The sequence below is a fragment of the Myotis lucifugus genome, unplaced genomic scaffold (assembly GCF_000147115.1).
Source record: "Myotis lucifugus unplaced genomic scaffold, Myoluc2.0 scaffold_99, whole genome shotgun sequence".
NCBI lineage: Eukaryota > Metazoa > Chordata > Mammalia > Chiroptera > Vespertilionidae > Myotis > Myotis lucifugus.
This window is the reverse complement of record NW_005871147.1, coordinates 3,319,866-3,336,017: the sequence shown is the minus strand read 5'-3', so window position 1 is coordinate 3,336,017 and position 16,152 is coordinate 3,319,866. Positions and strand designations below refer to the sequence as shown.

Genomic DNA, 16,152 nt, shown 5'->3' with positions numbered 1-16,152 from the left:
CAGCTGTTTATATACAGTAAGACAAAGATTACTTGGGGAAGTAGGGATTACAGGCATGGGGAAGTAGGAGGCAGGGGTGGGACTCCATTGTTTTGGCAACATGCTGTTAATCTTCTCATAATAGGCAATGGAGTGAGAATGGACCCCATTCCAAGGTTGACTCCCAGGTCCAAGGTTGACTCCCTGGTCCAAGGTTGACTCTCAGGTCCTGGGGCGTACAATTCCCAGCCAGGTCAGAATGTCCTTTCTTTAACCAACACAAGTCAATATGGTTAACAGAGTGTGGACGAAAGGGGCCACATGCTGACCTGACAAGCTCAGGAGAGGCCTGCATGGCAGTTTTGCAGACTCGGAGACCTAAAGTAACCACAAAGGATGGACTGAAATTAAACTTTAACTAAAAGCAGTTATGGTGGGCAGTTACGTCATAGGCCAGTATCTTCACTGACAAGGTCAACCTTTACCTTAACTGAGCCTATCTGTCTTTTTGCATCTATGATAACATACCCTTGAAATGTCTGGGTAACTTGTGACTTCCCTGTATCTGGAGCCCCTGGGGCACCGCCAGGTGTGCTGGGTCCCAGGACAGATACCACAGATTCCTTCATCATCATGTTAATTGTTCCTGCACCCACCTAAGTATGTGTCCATCATTTTACTTTTTATCCTATCCCAGAGGTTTCCCCCCCCGCTTCGCTTAATCCCACCTCCTTAATCTATCACCAATGAATTTCATGTAACCCACCTATGTTCCTCCTTTGATTGGAATGTATAAATACGGATGTAACCCCGCCATTCTCCGGAGCACTATCTCAATTCGTTGAGGTTCTGCTTCCCGGCATATGTCAACAGTTTGGCTCAAATAAACTCACAAAAATTCTTTACAGGTTTCAATGGTTTTTTTACGTTAACACAGAGCATGATTAATATTTACCATAACCATAGTTAGTCCCCAATGTTCTATTTTTTTGGCCCTAACAGTGTCTCATTTCAAGGTTTTGTGGGTAGAATGATACATTATATAGCCACCTTTTTAAAAATCTGTTTTTCCTTGCCCTAGCTGGTTTGGCTCAGTGGAAAGAGCATCAACCTGCGGACCAAAGGGTCCCAGGTTCGATTCCAGTTAAGGGAACATACCTTGGTTGCAGGCTCCTCCTCGATCCAGGCCCTGGTCAGGGTTCGTGCAGGAGGCAACCAATCAATATTTCTCTCTTACATTGATGTTTCTCTCTGTCTTTCCCTCTCTCTTCCTCGCTCTAAAAAATCAAAAAAATATCCTTGGGTGAGGATTAACAACAACAAAAAAATCTGTTTTTCCTTTTATTTGACTGAAAGTTAACATATTAATGTTCACCATAGTTCTATGTGAAATCAGATTATTTCACCACTGCTTAAATCATATGATTATTATCCAAGTGTTTTTGGTGGCCAGAGTGAGGCAATGGTTTGCTTGAGGTTAAAAAAGGAATCCCAATCCTATCTAAACAAATACACAATAAAATGTAAAGTGACCTTAACATTTTGTTTGCATATGTATGAACAGTTCCTTGACAATTCCCTGGGGACTGTAGGAAAGGCAATTTTAGTCATTAGTGATTTATTATAGTGGACATTGTAGTAATTGGGATAACATAGAACTCTCTGACTTGAACTCTTTTATGCTGAAAATGAATTTGCTAGCTGGGGTTGCTCAGTCAGAAGAACAGATTGTTGAAAAGTTTCCCCAGGTCCCTTAACTTTGAAATTATTCATGAGCTGGCAATATGTACTAAGCACTCATATTCAAAAAATGATTACCATTCGTTTTATTTTTTATTTGAAGGCTCATGAAAGAATCACACCAACTCTGCAGAGAAAAAAATGGAGGACTTAGAACTAGTTCATTGGTTAATTAGTAATTAGTTAATTTGGAGAAGTTTCTAACTGGTTCTTGTGAGGTTCGCGGCGCAGGAAACTGAGTCAGAGAGTCAGGCAGATTGAAGGAGGAGAATTTATTCTGCGCTCTCGGGCGAGGTCCACAGGTCCTGGGGTTGGGCCAGTGGAGTCGCGCCGAGAGGGAGTAGGGGCATTTTTTTACACAGCTGTTCAGTGAGGGCGGGGGAGCATGAGCTGTGGGAGTTCGTGCCGCGGGGGTCGTCCCGGTTTCCAGGTGTCGTCATCTGTCTGGTAGCTGACCTGTTAGGAATTCCAGGTAGCTGACCTGTTAGGAATTCCAGGTAGCTGACCTGTTAGGAATTCCAGGGCGGGACCGGTATCTGCGTCACCATCCACCTGGTGCACTGGCCTGTTACGGATTCTAGGAAGGGCCCAGTATCTACATCACCATCCGTCTGGCGGAGGCATGCATCAGCTCCTGGACCCCCTTTCGACCTAACAGTTCTAAGAATTTTAAATTTATTTACTTCTATAAAAATCCTACAAGGCACATAATATTCTTTCTACAGTTTACAAAGGATGAAACCAAGTCAAAGAAATTCAATTGCAACTATTTACTGGTTGACAATGGGAAGCAGTAATATTCCTCTGACGAGTTTTCTTTTAAAGCCATTCCCATGATGATGATGGACTCTTATTATATTTTTATTTCAGTCACTCCTGACAAACAATACATTTGAAGGAATAAAAAATATCTGAAATATAAAACAAAATGTGGAACGTTACCATTGTTCATCCTATCTGTACATGTCATCACTCAGTTGCTCAAGCTCAAAACACAGGCATCTTCTTTGATTTTCTCTTTTCCTCTATTCCTCATGCAATGCATTATCAAGATCTTTCAGTTCTCTTTTCCAAAATATTCTGAAATTCACAACTTTTCGCTTCTAGACCCCTTCTCCCACCTGGTCTAATGAAATAGCCTCCATACTTGATCCAGTGCTTCCCTTATCCCTTCCCTGACAAAAGTTTATTTTCTGTTTAGTAGGTAAAATGACCTTTTAGAAATGTAAGTACGATCATGACACTTCTAGCTGAAAGTCCTCCAATTGATTCTCACTCTAAAATAAAATTGAAACTCCTTATAAATCCTGTACAAAACCATAGTCCGTCTGGCCATTGCTTACCTCTTCTAACTAGTTTTCTATACTACTTCACTTTGCTTAAACCATAGTATTTTTCTCGTTCTTACTCAAAATTCACTTCCTTCTTAGAGCCTTTGTATTTACTGAGCGTTTGTTCAATAAGTAAATAAATGCTATCATTGTTATATAGAAATGTAACTAACGAAACAACACCGGCGAGATTTTGATATCTTCCTTACGGGAGGCAGAAGGAGGGAAGGAAGGAGTCAGGTGTGGTCCATAAACCTAGATTAAACTGAGGAGATCACTCGCCGCGCCTCTCCTCAGCTTCAGGGCTGCCCACCACCCTCTACCAACCTAGCTTCCCGGAAGATAAACACATCTACAAGGGCGGGGCAGAAGGCGGGTTCGGAATGGATGAGTGGCCAACTAAAAGTGATTGGCAGCTGCCATGTCCACGTGCTTTGAGCTTCTAACCAGCTGTCGCGAGAATTCCATGTAAACAGACCAGTCCCCGGGTCCTCGGGTTCCCAGCCTGAGACGCTCAGGTGAGGGGCACAGGAGTCTGGGGCGTGATGCTTTCTGACAGACCCACGAAGGTGCTGTCTGCGATGGAAAATACACATGTCCGTAATTCCTCCGGCCGGCGTTCGCAACCGAACTTGACACCTTGGTTTTACCCGAATTTACATACTGTTTTGTTTTCCCTCGAGCCCCAGCGGATTGGATAGTTTCAGGAGGCGGGTCCGCCTCTTTTCTACTTGCTGGTTGGCGAAGCTGACCTCTAAGGGCGGTGCCCGGCCGCAGGCAGCTGGCTTCTGGGATTGGCTAGAAAGGTAGTTCCGCTGAGGCGTGGTAGGAAGTGGTAGCCGTCAATCACGAGGGGACTCCAAACAGTGAGGCTTGAGCTGGAGAACAGCGTTTACCGGCGGGCGGCCGGTGAGAGGGCTGGCGGGGCTGTGTCTTTGGGGAGGCTTGGAGAGGACGAGGGGCGAGCCGCGTGAGTGGAGAGGGCTTGACTGGCAGGGATTCGGCGACGGGGAGCTGTGGAGATTGGAGGGGGAGGGGAGGGAGGGAGGGCAAGGGGCCAGAGGGCGGCCGGGGGCAGCGGTGGCACAGCGTTGGAGGTGAAGTGGGTAGCGCGGTACGAGCGTCTTTCAGGAGAGTGGGGCCTGAGGCACTGGCCATGGTCGTCTTCAGGAGACAGGGCCCTCAGAGGACAGTTCTTGGGAGGTTGTGCTTGGACATGAAGGGTGGTGTGGAAATGAGAGGGCTGAGGGGCTGGAGGTGAAGATACCCATGGAGGAAGGGGTACCTGGGCTGGTTCGGGCAAAGGGTGTTTTGGTTGTAGCATATGGGACTCATCAGTTTCAAAGTTGTCAAATAAGGTGATAGAATGCTCCCTACTTAGAAGTGAGGGTTTTAGGGGCTTTTCAAAATTAGTTCCAGGCTGTGGGCTCTCCTGAGCCCTGTAAGAGATATTTAATATTGCTGTCAGTCCTCCTTTAAACCTTAACCAAATACACTCCATGCTCTTAACACCTCCCCAAGGATTCAGATGCTTATTAGGGATGAGGATTCAGTGATGTGAGAGGAAAGGATAAGGGGCTTCTAATGTCATAAGTTTTTATTACTTATTTAGACTCTGGTGATGAGATTCCAATAGCAGGGGGTTAACAATTGTTTTTAAAAACCTTGCTAATTATGACCATGCAGTCTTTTTTTTTAATCTTTATTTTTTTAAAAAATAAATATTTTTATTGATTTCAGAGAGGAAGGGAGAGGGGGAGAGATAGAAACATTAATGATGAAAGAGAACCATCTATCAGTTGCCTCCTGCAGGCCCCCTACTGGGGCTGGAGCCGGAAACCTGGACATGTGCCTGATCGGAAATTGAACTGTGACCTCCTGGTTTGGCGCTCAACCACTGGTTGGGCCATGCAGTCTTTTTTTAAAGATATAATTGACATATTAGTTTCAGGTGTACAGCATAATGATTTGATATTTGTATATATTGTGAAACAATCACCACAGTAAGTCTAGTTATGATCCATTACCACAGTTACAATACGCTTTCTTCCGGATTACAACAGTCTTAGTTGGATGGTATTACCCTACTGTTCCATTTGGTCTTGAAATATTGTGCCATGTGTATTTTAACCATCTCAACATAAAATTTCAGTAAATTTTTAAATTTTGGCTTACATAGGTAGTACATTTATTTTTATTTTTATTTTTATTCATTTATTTTACTTTATTTTATTTTTTTTAAATATACTTTATTGATTTTTTACAGAGAGGAAGGGAGAGGGATAGAGAGTTAGAAACATCGATCAGCTGCCTCCTGCACTCTCCCCACTGGGGATGTGCCCACAACCAAGGTACATGCCCTTGACCGGAATCGAACCCGGGACCCTTGAGTCCGCAGGCCAATGCTCTATCCACTGAGCCAAACCGGTTAGGGCTATAGGTAGTACATTTATTTTTATAAAGCGATCCTGCACTAGACTTCCCATCCATGATCTGGTTCTCTTACTTTTCTAGTTTATCTTAACAGTAGATCAAAGGGTCCAGCAAGAGTCTTAGCTAGTTTTGTGGTTCTGAGGTTTGGTTCAAATAAAAAACAAACACTTGGTAATTAACCATAAACGTTTCTCCCTACTCCCAACAATGATTTTTTCTATTTTTTGTTCTGGAAACAGGTTTTGTGAATGAAGCTATGGCTACAGATTCCCCGAGAAGACCCAGTCGTTGTACTGGTGGAGTTGTGGTTCGCCCTCAGGCTGCCACGTAAGCAAATTTCAGAATAAGCCTGATAGCTGAAGAAAGATTATTCAGAATAGTGATGTAACACTCAGGTTTTCTTTTTGAACAGTGATGACTTTTGTAGAATCTATTTAATTTTGGCTTTGTAGGATGGTAAATATCATTGCCAAGGTCAAATAAAAGGAATAATTGGAGGGTCAAGTTGATGTATTCAGCATATTTACACAGTACATGAAAAGCACTATGTAAATCTTAAAGAGTAATGTTTTTTTCATAGTCCAGGTTTAACAATTAGTGGGTTATTAAACAATTTGTTGGATCAGGACTATTATTCAAAAAAGAAATAGAATTAATAAAAAATAGAGTTGAGAGTTAGTATTGTTTTATGGCACATACAGAGATATATCTGTTTACTAGATTGTGATGTAAAATGTATTTCTTACACTAAGATAGTGATGGCAAACCTTTTGAGCTCGGCGTGTCAGCATTTTGAAAAACCCTAATTTAACTCTGGTGCCGTGTCACATACAGAAATTTTTTGATATTTGCAACCATAGTAAAACAAAGACATATTTTTGATATTTATTTTATATATTTAAATGCCATTTAACAAAGAAAAATCAATAAAAAAAATGAGTTCGCGTGTCATAGGTTCGCCATCACTGCACTAAGATCTCAGTCAGAAAGTTTTAAAGTCAATGTCATAAAGAGTACATGTCTATATTTTTTATTTTTGCTATTGTTCATCCTCACCTGAGGATATTTTCTCATTGGTTTTTAGAGAGAGTAGAAGGGAAGTGAAGAGACAAGAAAGAAACATGGATGTGAGAGAGACACATTGATTAGTTGCCTCTCACACATTGCCCCAACCAGGGCCAGGGACCTAGCTTGAAACAGAGGTACATTCCCTTGACTCGAGGCCCTTCAGTCTGGGAGCCTATGCTCTATCCACTAAGCCAAACTGGCTAGGGCTGCATTTCTATATTTTAAGCCTTTGACAAAGCATATGAATACTTACTTAAAAAAATCCTTATGTTTATTGATTTTTAAGAAAGAGGTAAGGAGAGAGGAAGGGAAAGAGAGAGAGAGGAAGAGAGATACAGATAGAGAGAGAACCATCCATCAATTGCCTCCCATATTCGCCCCAGCTGGGATTGGTGCCCTCAACCTATGTATGTGCCCTGGCTGGGAATTGAACCCCAAACCTTTTTGGTGTACAGTATGACGCTCCAGCCAACAGAGCCACCCAGCCAGGGCTATTATGTATACTTTCTAGGAGCATATAATCTAATGTGGTTTTAAGATACGTATGTTAGAGCCGGCTGGTGATCATGGTTGGATTCCCCAATAGGGGGCATGATGGGGTTGCGGGCTCAGTCCCCAGTAGTGGGCATACAGGAGGCAGCTGATCCATGATTCTCTCTCATCATTGATGGTTCTCTCTCTCTCCCTCTCCTTTTCTCTCTCTGAAATCAGTAAAAACATATTTAAAAAAGGAAAAGATATGTATGTTTACAATAACTATAATCAATAAAAAAGATGCTAGCAAAATAGCATGAGAATGTAGAGTATTTTTGTGTGAATATTTTAGTATTTTAGATTTCAAAAGTTTTGTTAGGGAGCTAACATTTATAGTGTACTTCAAAGGCTGAATAGTGTTTGGGCAGTTAGAATCAAGGGTACATTTTAGGCAAAGGGAATTGAGTGAGAAGATGTGGGTAAGGCAAGCTATTTTCATGAATGAAACAGGAAAGTTGACTTATTATGTGAAATAGGGTGAGGTGGACAATTAAGACCTTTCAATACCTGGCTAAGGAGTTGAAACTTCTTTTCTGCTTTTTAAAAAAATATTTTTATTGATTTCAGGAAGGGAGCGGGAGAGAGAGATAGAAACATCAATGATGAGAGAGAATCATCAATTGGCTGCCTTCTGCTCGCCCCCCCACTGGAGATCAAGTCCACCACCGGTGCATATGCCCTGACCGGGAATTGAACTGTCTGTGATCTCCTAGTTCTGTTTTTTAAAATGTTCATAAGGGCATTGTAACATTTTGGATTATTTCCCTTGGGAAGTTTAGCATGTTACATAAAAAGTGCCTTCTCAGAATAACAAAAGTCTGTGGGTAATATGATATTTTACCACAGAACTTCCTTTTTTCTCCTCCTGCATTTCCCAAGGCTATATGTCTTTGTTAACTATGGACAGTGGCAATAAGCATGTTATTAGCTATGAGTTAGGTACTATTTCACTCTTCATTTTACAGGTGGAGAGACCATAGCAGAGAGAAATTGAGTAAATTGTTCTTTGGTAACAGCCAAGAAGGGGAACCTGGATCAAATCCAGGCAGTTTGTCTTTGCTGCCTCACTATATTCAACATTTATTGCTTTTTATAATGCAATATATAATTTTTGTGGTTTAAAAAATATCTTCATTCAGTATTCTTTTAACAATGCTTCAACTCCATGCCTAAGTACTGGCTTATAGATTCTGAAGGTATAGGTAAATATGAGAGATGGATTCCTCTCTGTAATAGAGTTTACATTCTAGTGGGGGAAACAGTAAATGCAGTGTGCTATGATAGAGAATGACAATGGGGAATATGACTTAAGGCTATCAGGGAAGGTTTCTCTGAGGAGGTAACAGTTTACGTGGAGATATGAAAGGGAAAGCTGAGAGTATGGGAAGGACTTTAGGTGGAAAGCTAGTGTAAAGGTCTTGATTAAAAGAGCTTGGTGTAATCTAGGAGTTGAAGTTGCATATGACTGAAGTAAAGCACATTAAGGGAGTGGCAGAAAAATGAGTTTGGAGAGATAGGCCTAATCAAAATGTTTTGGGGTTTTTGGGCTTAATTAGCTCTGTAGGTATGTAAGGTATATTTTTACATAGGATTTAGGATCTCATTATGTCCCTAAATGTAATTTTTCACATCTCTCTGGAATGAATTTGATTTGGTATTTTGAAGAAATTTTTTTCTCTACTTGCTGACTTCCCATTTAAAATACTTTAGTGTCCTTGAGCGTTTTAATACTTTCCCATGTCTTGTATATGGCAAAAGTTAGCTGTAGAAAAATATGGATTCATTTTTCTCTATGCATATAAGGAACTAGGTTCATAACCAATTTAAAGCGAAGGTCACTATATACTGAGTCATCTGCAACAGGTTTTCTTGGTCTAATTAGGGCAATCTGCTCTGACTCAAGAGGAAGGTTCTGCTTCAGCCGAGTCTTCTGTCGTCACTCCTTCAAGTATGAGTTAGAAGTTCTCTATCTCAAGTTAAGATAGCATGGCTTTTCAGAAGAGATCATGTTTAGAATTGGTTAAGATCTCATTTGTATTTAATAACTTCAATGAAAGGAGCAAGGTTAGCAGAATTATCAGGTAATGTGAGTTAGGCTTTAAAAAAAATATTATGAGTGACCTTCTAAGGGCTTAGAAAGAATTTTCCCATGTTTGTCTTAAGCTGTCATGATAAATTTTATCCAATTCTCCCCTTTGCAGGGAGCAGTCCTACATGGAAAGTGTTGTGACTTTTCTACAGGATGTTGTGCCACAGGTAAGTGTTTGTGGTTTCCGGAACAGTAGGTTTTACCTTTGTCCAGGGAGCCTCTGAAATGTACTGTTTCCTAAACTTGATACTAGTATCATCACCTTCAAAAAGACTTGATGTTTTAGTATCCTGAATATTGGTAGGGAGAAACTATATGTGTTATTAGGTGTACCTGAGTTTTGTGCTGACTGTGGCACCATTATTATTCCTCAGAATTTGCTCTCCTAAGAGGAATCAAGGTGAGATGATAGTTGAGGGATGGGACTTGGGACTCTCTAGTTGGGTTCTGTTTCCACAGCCTTTCCCTTGTCCTGGTTAAATGATGGGTGACTCAAGTGAGACAAGCAACACATGCTTCACATTTCATTAACTAGGTATGATGTTCACTAAATACTGAGCACAAATCTACGTCTCTTTCATATTGAGCAGTATTTCTTTTTTTTTTTTTTTTTTTTTTTTTTTTTTTTTTTTAGCAGGCTTAATTCACTTTATTTTTCTTGTATAAAATTATGTGGTGGCCACAGCGGGAGCCTGGGTCCTCTGCACAGAAACTCTGGTGTGGGTCTTGACAAGATGGTCAGTGAATTCCTGATAGGGAGACTTGGTGAACACGGTCTCTTTCCAGAGATCTGGGGTGAGATAGCTGTAGGTCTTAGAGATGGCATCAAAGGTGGCCTTGGCGAAGTTGCCCAGGGTGGCAGTGCAGCCCCTGGCCGACGTGTAGCAGTCGTCAATACCAGCCATCATCAGCAACTTCTTGGGCACAGGGGCCGAGACAATGCCCGTACCCCTGGGGGCAGGGATGAGGCGCACCAGTACAGAGCCACAGCGGCCAGTCACCTTGCAAGGTACAGTGTGGGGCTTGCCGATCTTGTTTCCCCAGTAGCCTCGCCGCACGGGCACAATAGAGAGCTTGGCCAGGATGATGGCTCCCCGGATGGCAGTGGCTACTTCCTTTGAGCACTTCACACCCAGACCGACATGTCCATTGTAGTCCCCAATGGCGACAAATGCCTTGAACCGGGTCCTCTGGCCAGCACGTGTCTGCTTCTGCACAGGCATGATCTTCAAGACTTCGTCCTTGAGGGATGTCCCCAAGAAAAAGTCAATGATCTCCGATTCCTTGATGGGCAAGGAGAACAGGTAGATTTCCTCCAGGGACTTGATTTTCATGTCCTTGACCAGGCGGCCCAGCTTGGTGACAGGGATCCACTCCTTGTCCTCGGCCTTGCCTCCACGAGCTCCGCGGCCTCGGCCCCGGCCCCGACCCCGGCCGCGACCCCGGCCCCGGATGCCGCTGCCAAATCCTCCACGGAAGCCGCCGCGACCTCCCAATCCGGGGCCCCCGGGGCCTCCGGGCCCTCCCGCAGCACCGGCGTCATCCGCCATTTGGTGTTTCTACGTCTCTTTCATATTGAGCAGTATTTCTGTGCTACACAGAGTATGCCCTGTTACTTTAGCCTGTGAGAAAGTAAGCTCCTTGTAAGCTCCTCTATGTCCAGGTGCGATGAAGAATGAGAGCTGCCCTCCTGGAATCACCTCTAGGGCACTGATGCCCAGACTTAACATAAGTATCACTTGACACGCTTATTGAAAATAGTAATTTCCAGGCCCCTCTCCCAGAGAGTTTGACTCAGTGGAATTGAGGTGGCATCTAGTAATTCGTGTCTGTAGTAAGAATCTCAGGTGATTCGTGTGAAACATTAGCTTTGGGAAGCAATGTTTAGTGGAATTACTGAAGGGGAAGCTTTCTGCTTTCTCCTTGTGGTGATGCCAGTATTCCCTGACTAAAAAAGCATCTGTAATTGCACTGTTCAGAAAGGACACTCAGAGATCAGTTTTACGAGAGGGTCCTAGAACACTCGAGACTTTAGATTTCCGTTGTATTAGAGTATTCATCAAATATGGGAAACTACCAAAGAATGTTGGTATTTCTTTTTTATGTTCAGTCAGCTTTAATGAAAATAGGCCACACTGACAAGGTCTGCAAGTCTTCGGGGCATGTAAGGAGAAATACATGCTTTTTTTCCTTGAAGAACTCGATTAATAAGGGAAGTCAAATTTCTTGAAACAACCAAAGATAGTAAAAACATATCAAATAGTGTTACGCATGCAACACAGACTGAATATTTAATTGCAAAGGGAATGCATACATAGCCAAGAAAGAGTGAAAGGCTTAAGTTCCAAAGGTCATTGGAAACAGCATTAATTGAAATGAATGGAGAGGTTGGGTATTTGATGTTGAAGGAAACTAGTTAGCTGGGCATGGTAGGCAACAGAGTTTCTGTGGCTGGAGAGCATCCTGTATTCTGAGAATGCCATGCTTAGGTCTTCTACAAACTGCTCCTTTCTTGTAAGCCCTGAGCTCTGGCATGAGGCTAGTTCCAAGGAAGGGGCATTTCAAAATTTTTGTAGTTTGCCTGCCCTAGAGTGCCTCTTTATCAGATTCTTACAAAGACAACTTTTGTGCTAATGGAAACCCTGCATAGCAAGCAGTGTTGGTTGGCTGGAGAAGAAAGGCTGTGGTCAGGGGCTTTGAGGGAGACTTTTCTAGAGAAACAAGAATACTAGAGTGAGTAATAGATTGAAAATAGGCTGCTAAAACTGATAGGGTAAAAATGCTGGAAGATAGATAATTTAGTTTTTATGAACATTATACATTAGAAAGGGGTTAATCTATGCAGTTGACTGAAGATTTGGATCAGAGTAGTAACTGTGGAAGTAAAGTTGTAGTCATTGACCTAAGAATTACAATATTCATTCAAGAAATTTATGTTATGCAAGTCATTCTACTTTGGAAAGAAAGCAAAAATCTAGGCAGCAGACATTTACTTGAGCAATTATGGATCCAGCACTCTGTCAAGTTGAGGAGGTACTTTATGACCATCCTTAAAACTTCATGGTCTAGTGCAGCAGCTGTCGAGCTGTTTCTGTAAAAGGCTGGATAAACTTTTGCAAGTCGTATAATCTCTGTAGCAACTACTAAGCACTGCTTTAAAAAAATTTTTTTATTGATTCCAGATTGGAAGGGAAAGGGAGAGAGAGAGAGAAACATCAGTGATGAGAGAGAATCATTGATTGGTTGCCTCCTGCACACCCCACACTGGGTATCGAGCCTGCAACCCCTGGCATGTGACCTCCTGGTTCATTGGTTGATGTTCAACAACTGAGCCACACTGGCCGGGCATCACTGCTTTTTATGTAAAGCAAAGGGCAGGGCTGTATTAAAATAAAACTTGATGAAAACAGGTGGTAGGCTAGATTTGGTGAGTCACAGTCTCAATTTTTTTAAATATAAATTTTATTTTTCAATTATAATTTACATTCAGTATTATTTTATATGGGTCTCAGGTGTACATCATAGTCTCTTCCACATTTAATCCAGAAGCCCCCATTGATACTTTGTGGTTAGCCACTTGGAAAATGATATTTTTTGCTGATGATATTATGTTTCAACTTCTGTTCTGTTCTGGGAATCATCAAATTCATGGAGCCTGGAAATTATTCTTCGGGTCTTTAACCCCCCAAAAGGAGAAAATGTGTTAGAGTGGTATTAGCTTCTTCAGCTATCACAAATAGAGTGAATTCCCATTGTGTTCAAGAGATATCATTGATGACTTTCAGAAACCTTTAGCTGTGCCCTTTGATCTAATAATCGTACTTTTGAAAAGTTATTAAAAATAATTTAAAAAATATATTTTATTGATTTTTACAGAGAGGAAGAGAGAGGGATAGAGAGTTAAAAAAAATGGATGAGAGAGAAACATCGATCAGCTGCCTCCTGCACAACCCGTACTGGGGATCGAGCCTGCAACCAAGGTACATGCCCTTGACCGGAATCGAACCTGGGACCCTTCAGTCCATGGGTTGACGCTCTCTCCACTGAGCCAAACTGGTTAGGGCTAAAAATAATTTTAACAAAGAAAAAAAAGTTAAAACTCATATCTTCTCATTTAAGTCTTTTTGAAAATTTCACATTTTCAGGGTAAAAAAATTGTAGTTAGCCCAAGTGTTAATAGCAGTCAAGCAAATTATATGAAATTACATATGTTTTTCCTATAGAATGATTTGCTGTTATTAAACATTATACTTTTCACAGCACCCAATGGAAGTTATTTTCTCTACAGTGAAAAAAACCCAACATATCTACAGTGATCTTAGCTGTATCTTTCAAAATTCAACAATAACTTTGTGCTTATGAATGTGTAGCTATGTTAGAAACCAGATAAGGAATAAAAGGAGAAATAAATGAATCCTGTCATTTGTCGACTCTAAATTAGAGGTTTAGGCCAGGTGGATTTTGGTTGAAGAAGGAGGGCTAAGCCCTAGCCAGTTTGGCTCAGTGGATAGAGAATCAGCCTGTGGACTGAAGGGTCCTGGGTTCAGTTCTGGCCAAGGGCATGTACCTCCATTGCAGGCTCGATCCCAGGCCCGGGTTGGGTCATGTGTGGGAGGCAACCAATCGATGTGTCTTTCTCACATCGATGTTTCTCTCTGTCTCTCCTCCTCCCTTCCACTTTCTAAAAATGGAAAAATACCCTCAGGTGAGGATTAAGAACAAAAAAGAAGGGCTAATAATCAGTTTGGTAGTCCACTAACCACCATTAAAACGGCAAGTGAAAGCTGTATGGGCACTGGGTGAGTCTGCATCACTGGGAATGAAATAACTAAACATGGGCAAAGATTATCTTAAGTTGAGAGGCAAAATGACATGATGTCATCTACCTTCTTCATGCAAACCTGCTGGAAGGCACACAGAAACAATACTCAGATGCTTCCGTTAGCTTCACAGAATTTTCTCAGGAATGCTTAGTAGAGAACACCATGTCTGGGAAGGATAGAGGAAAACCTGAAGACGTAACAAAAGTATACAAGCCTTTCTATGAAAATCTTATTTCTCCCTGAGGAGGAAAACAAAGAAGTTCTGGAATCCCCATATATTAAAAGGCTTCTTTCAGCCTTGTTTTGTTCTGCATATCACCCAGAAGTCAAAGGACAGCATCTTCTGATGTTGCAAAGGAATAGGGAGAATGTTGAATAATGCTACAGGTGATAAGCAACTTGATAATTCTGCTAAACTGAAGGAAATGTTGATAAAATGTTACTGCTTTACAAGATTTAAGAAGAGCCTGAGATAGGAAAAAAGAAGTCCTAAATGTAATATGTCTTAGATTGGATCTTGGAGCAGAGAAAGACATTAGTGGAAAAACTGGTGAAATCCCATGAGATCTGGGCCTTAATTAGTAGTAAGGCATCAGTTAGCTTCAGAGTTTTGACGAATGTACCATGGTAAGGTAAGATTTAGTTATATTAGGTAGTTCAATTAGAGGAATCTGGGTAAGGTGTATATGAGAACTTTCTGTACTGTTTAGTAATCTAAAATTATTCCAAAATAAAAAATTATTTTTAAAAAAGAGTTTTCAAGGATGATAAGGGTAAGAGACCAAGGAGGAAGAGGAAGAAGATAAGGATGAGAAGATAACTGGTGATAAGGATGAGATGGTTGAAGATAAAGTTGATTATAGTGTGGGTTTTTCTCTTCAAAGAAATTAACTGCCCTATTCACATCTCACTTTTTTTTAAAGACAATTGAAATCAAGAATTTTTTTGTGTATAGTAAATTTACAATTAAAGTAGCTGTCTTTTAATAGTATTTTCAGTGTCCTTTACCTTTGTATGGTAAGTACAGGGACATTTAAATGGTATGGAAATTTAAAGCAGATCATGTAAAACACAAATTATGGGATGGTAGTTTTTGTATGCTTTTGATATACCATATTAAATAATAATTCTCTGAACTGAGAACCACTTTATAATTGTAAATGTTGCAGCTCTTTTGTTGACATTCTAAATATTTGTAAATTCATACAATAAAAACACTTGGTTTATGGAGAGATGACTCCCTTTGACTACTGTTGAGAACCCTTGACACTTTTCCCATGACTTCAGAGCAGTTTATGTTTATCTTTGTGGCCCTTGCAGGCTTATAGAAACTAGCTAATAGGTTAAGTGTAGAGGCCAGATCAGAGACTGAAAAGTGATACTTTTTTTTCCACCCCCAAAACTGCCCTCCAACTGGAGGCATGAAGAAAGTAATATTCCTTTTTGTGTGTGTGACTACAAACAAGTGAATTTATTTTTGTGTTTTTTTACTGTATTTTTAAGCCTACAAGAGAAAAGCAAATAAAGCTTTTAATTGTTTTATGATTTAGGAAATAAGGTCATATGGATGTACTATCCTATCATTCTATTTATAATATCAAGGAGTACATTTTTAAAAAAAAATATATTTTTATTGATTTCAGAGAGGAAGGGAGAGGGAGAAAGAGATAGAAACATCAATGATGAGAATCATTGATCGGCTGCCTCCTGCATGCCCCCCATTCAGGATCGAGCCCGCAACCCAGGCATGTGCCCTTGACCAGAATTGAACCCAGGACCCTTGAGTCCGCAGGCCGACGCTCTATTCACTGAGCCAAATCGGCCAGGGCTCAAGGAGTACATTTAAAAAACATTTTATTTTTCAATTACAGATGATATTCAGTATTATTTTATATTAGTTCCAGGTGTATAGACTAGTAGTCAGACAATTATATAATGTAAGAAGTGATGTCCCCGATAATTCTAGTACATACATAGTTATTACAAGATTATTGACTATATTTCCTATGCTGTAAGAAAGTAATACTCTTGAAAATTTTGGGTAGAGTATAAATAGCCTGATCATAATACATGGAAACTAAATAGTTTATTTTTTTAAGACTTCTTATTTGTTGGCAATATAGGAAATGATTTAGTTTTTGAGCGCCTTTAAATA

At 40.9% G+C, this 16,152-nt stretch overlaps 2 protein-coding genes and 1 long non-coding RNA gene across 4 annotated transcripts in view; 1 reads left to right on the top strand and 2 right to left on the bottom strand.

Annotated features, from left to right (window-relative positions):
- Window positions 1–1,976: 1,976 nt before the first annotated feature.
- LOC102435845 lies at window positions 1,977–3,347 on the bottom strand. 2 transcript variants are annotated; one of them, XR_002830092.1, is made up of 2 exons: window positions 3,260–3,347; window positions 1,977–2,630 (listed from the first exon to the last, which is right to left on the bottom strand). It is a non-coding gene; the product is annotated as an uncharacterized LOC102435845 (long non-coding RNA). The 2 variants fall into 2 exon arrangements; XR_002830093.1 differs by having other exon boundaries at window positions 3,224–3,341.
- Window positions 3,348–3,923: 576 nt separating this feature from the next.
- The window catches only part of BCAS3 (BCAS3, microtubule associated cell migration factor), a 454,972-nt gene continuing 442,743 nt past the window's right edge, over window positions 3,924–16,152 (top strand). Inside the window, exons 1-3 of the mRNA XM_023756742.1 lie at window positions 3,924–4,020; window positions 5,723–5,810; window positions 9,287–9,341. Coding sequence (XP_023612510.1) covers window positions 5,740–5,810; window positions 9,287–9,341 — 126 coding nt within the window. The 5' untranslated portion in view covers window positions 3,924–4,020; window positions 5,723–5,739. The remainder of the gene's footprint in view (window positions 4,021–5,722; window positions 5,811–9,286; window positions 9,342–16,152) is intronic.
- LOC102435533 (40S ribosomal protein S2) lies at window positions 9,808–10,734 on the bottom strand. The gene has a single exon (XM_006092233.3). The coding sequence runs from the start codon at window positions 10,722–10,724 to the stop codon at window positions 9,843–9,845; it is 882 nt and encodes a 293-aa protein (XP_006092295.1). The 5' UTR covers window positions 10,725–10,734; the 3' UTR covers window positions 9,808–9,842.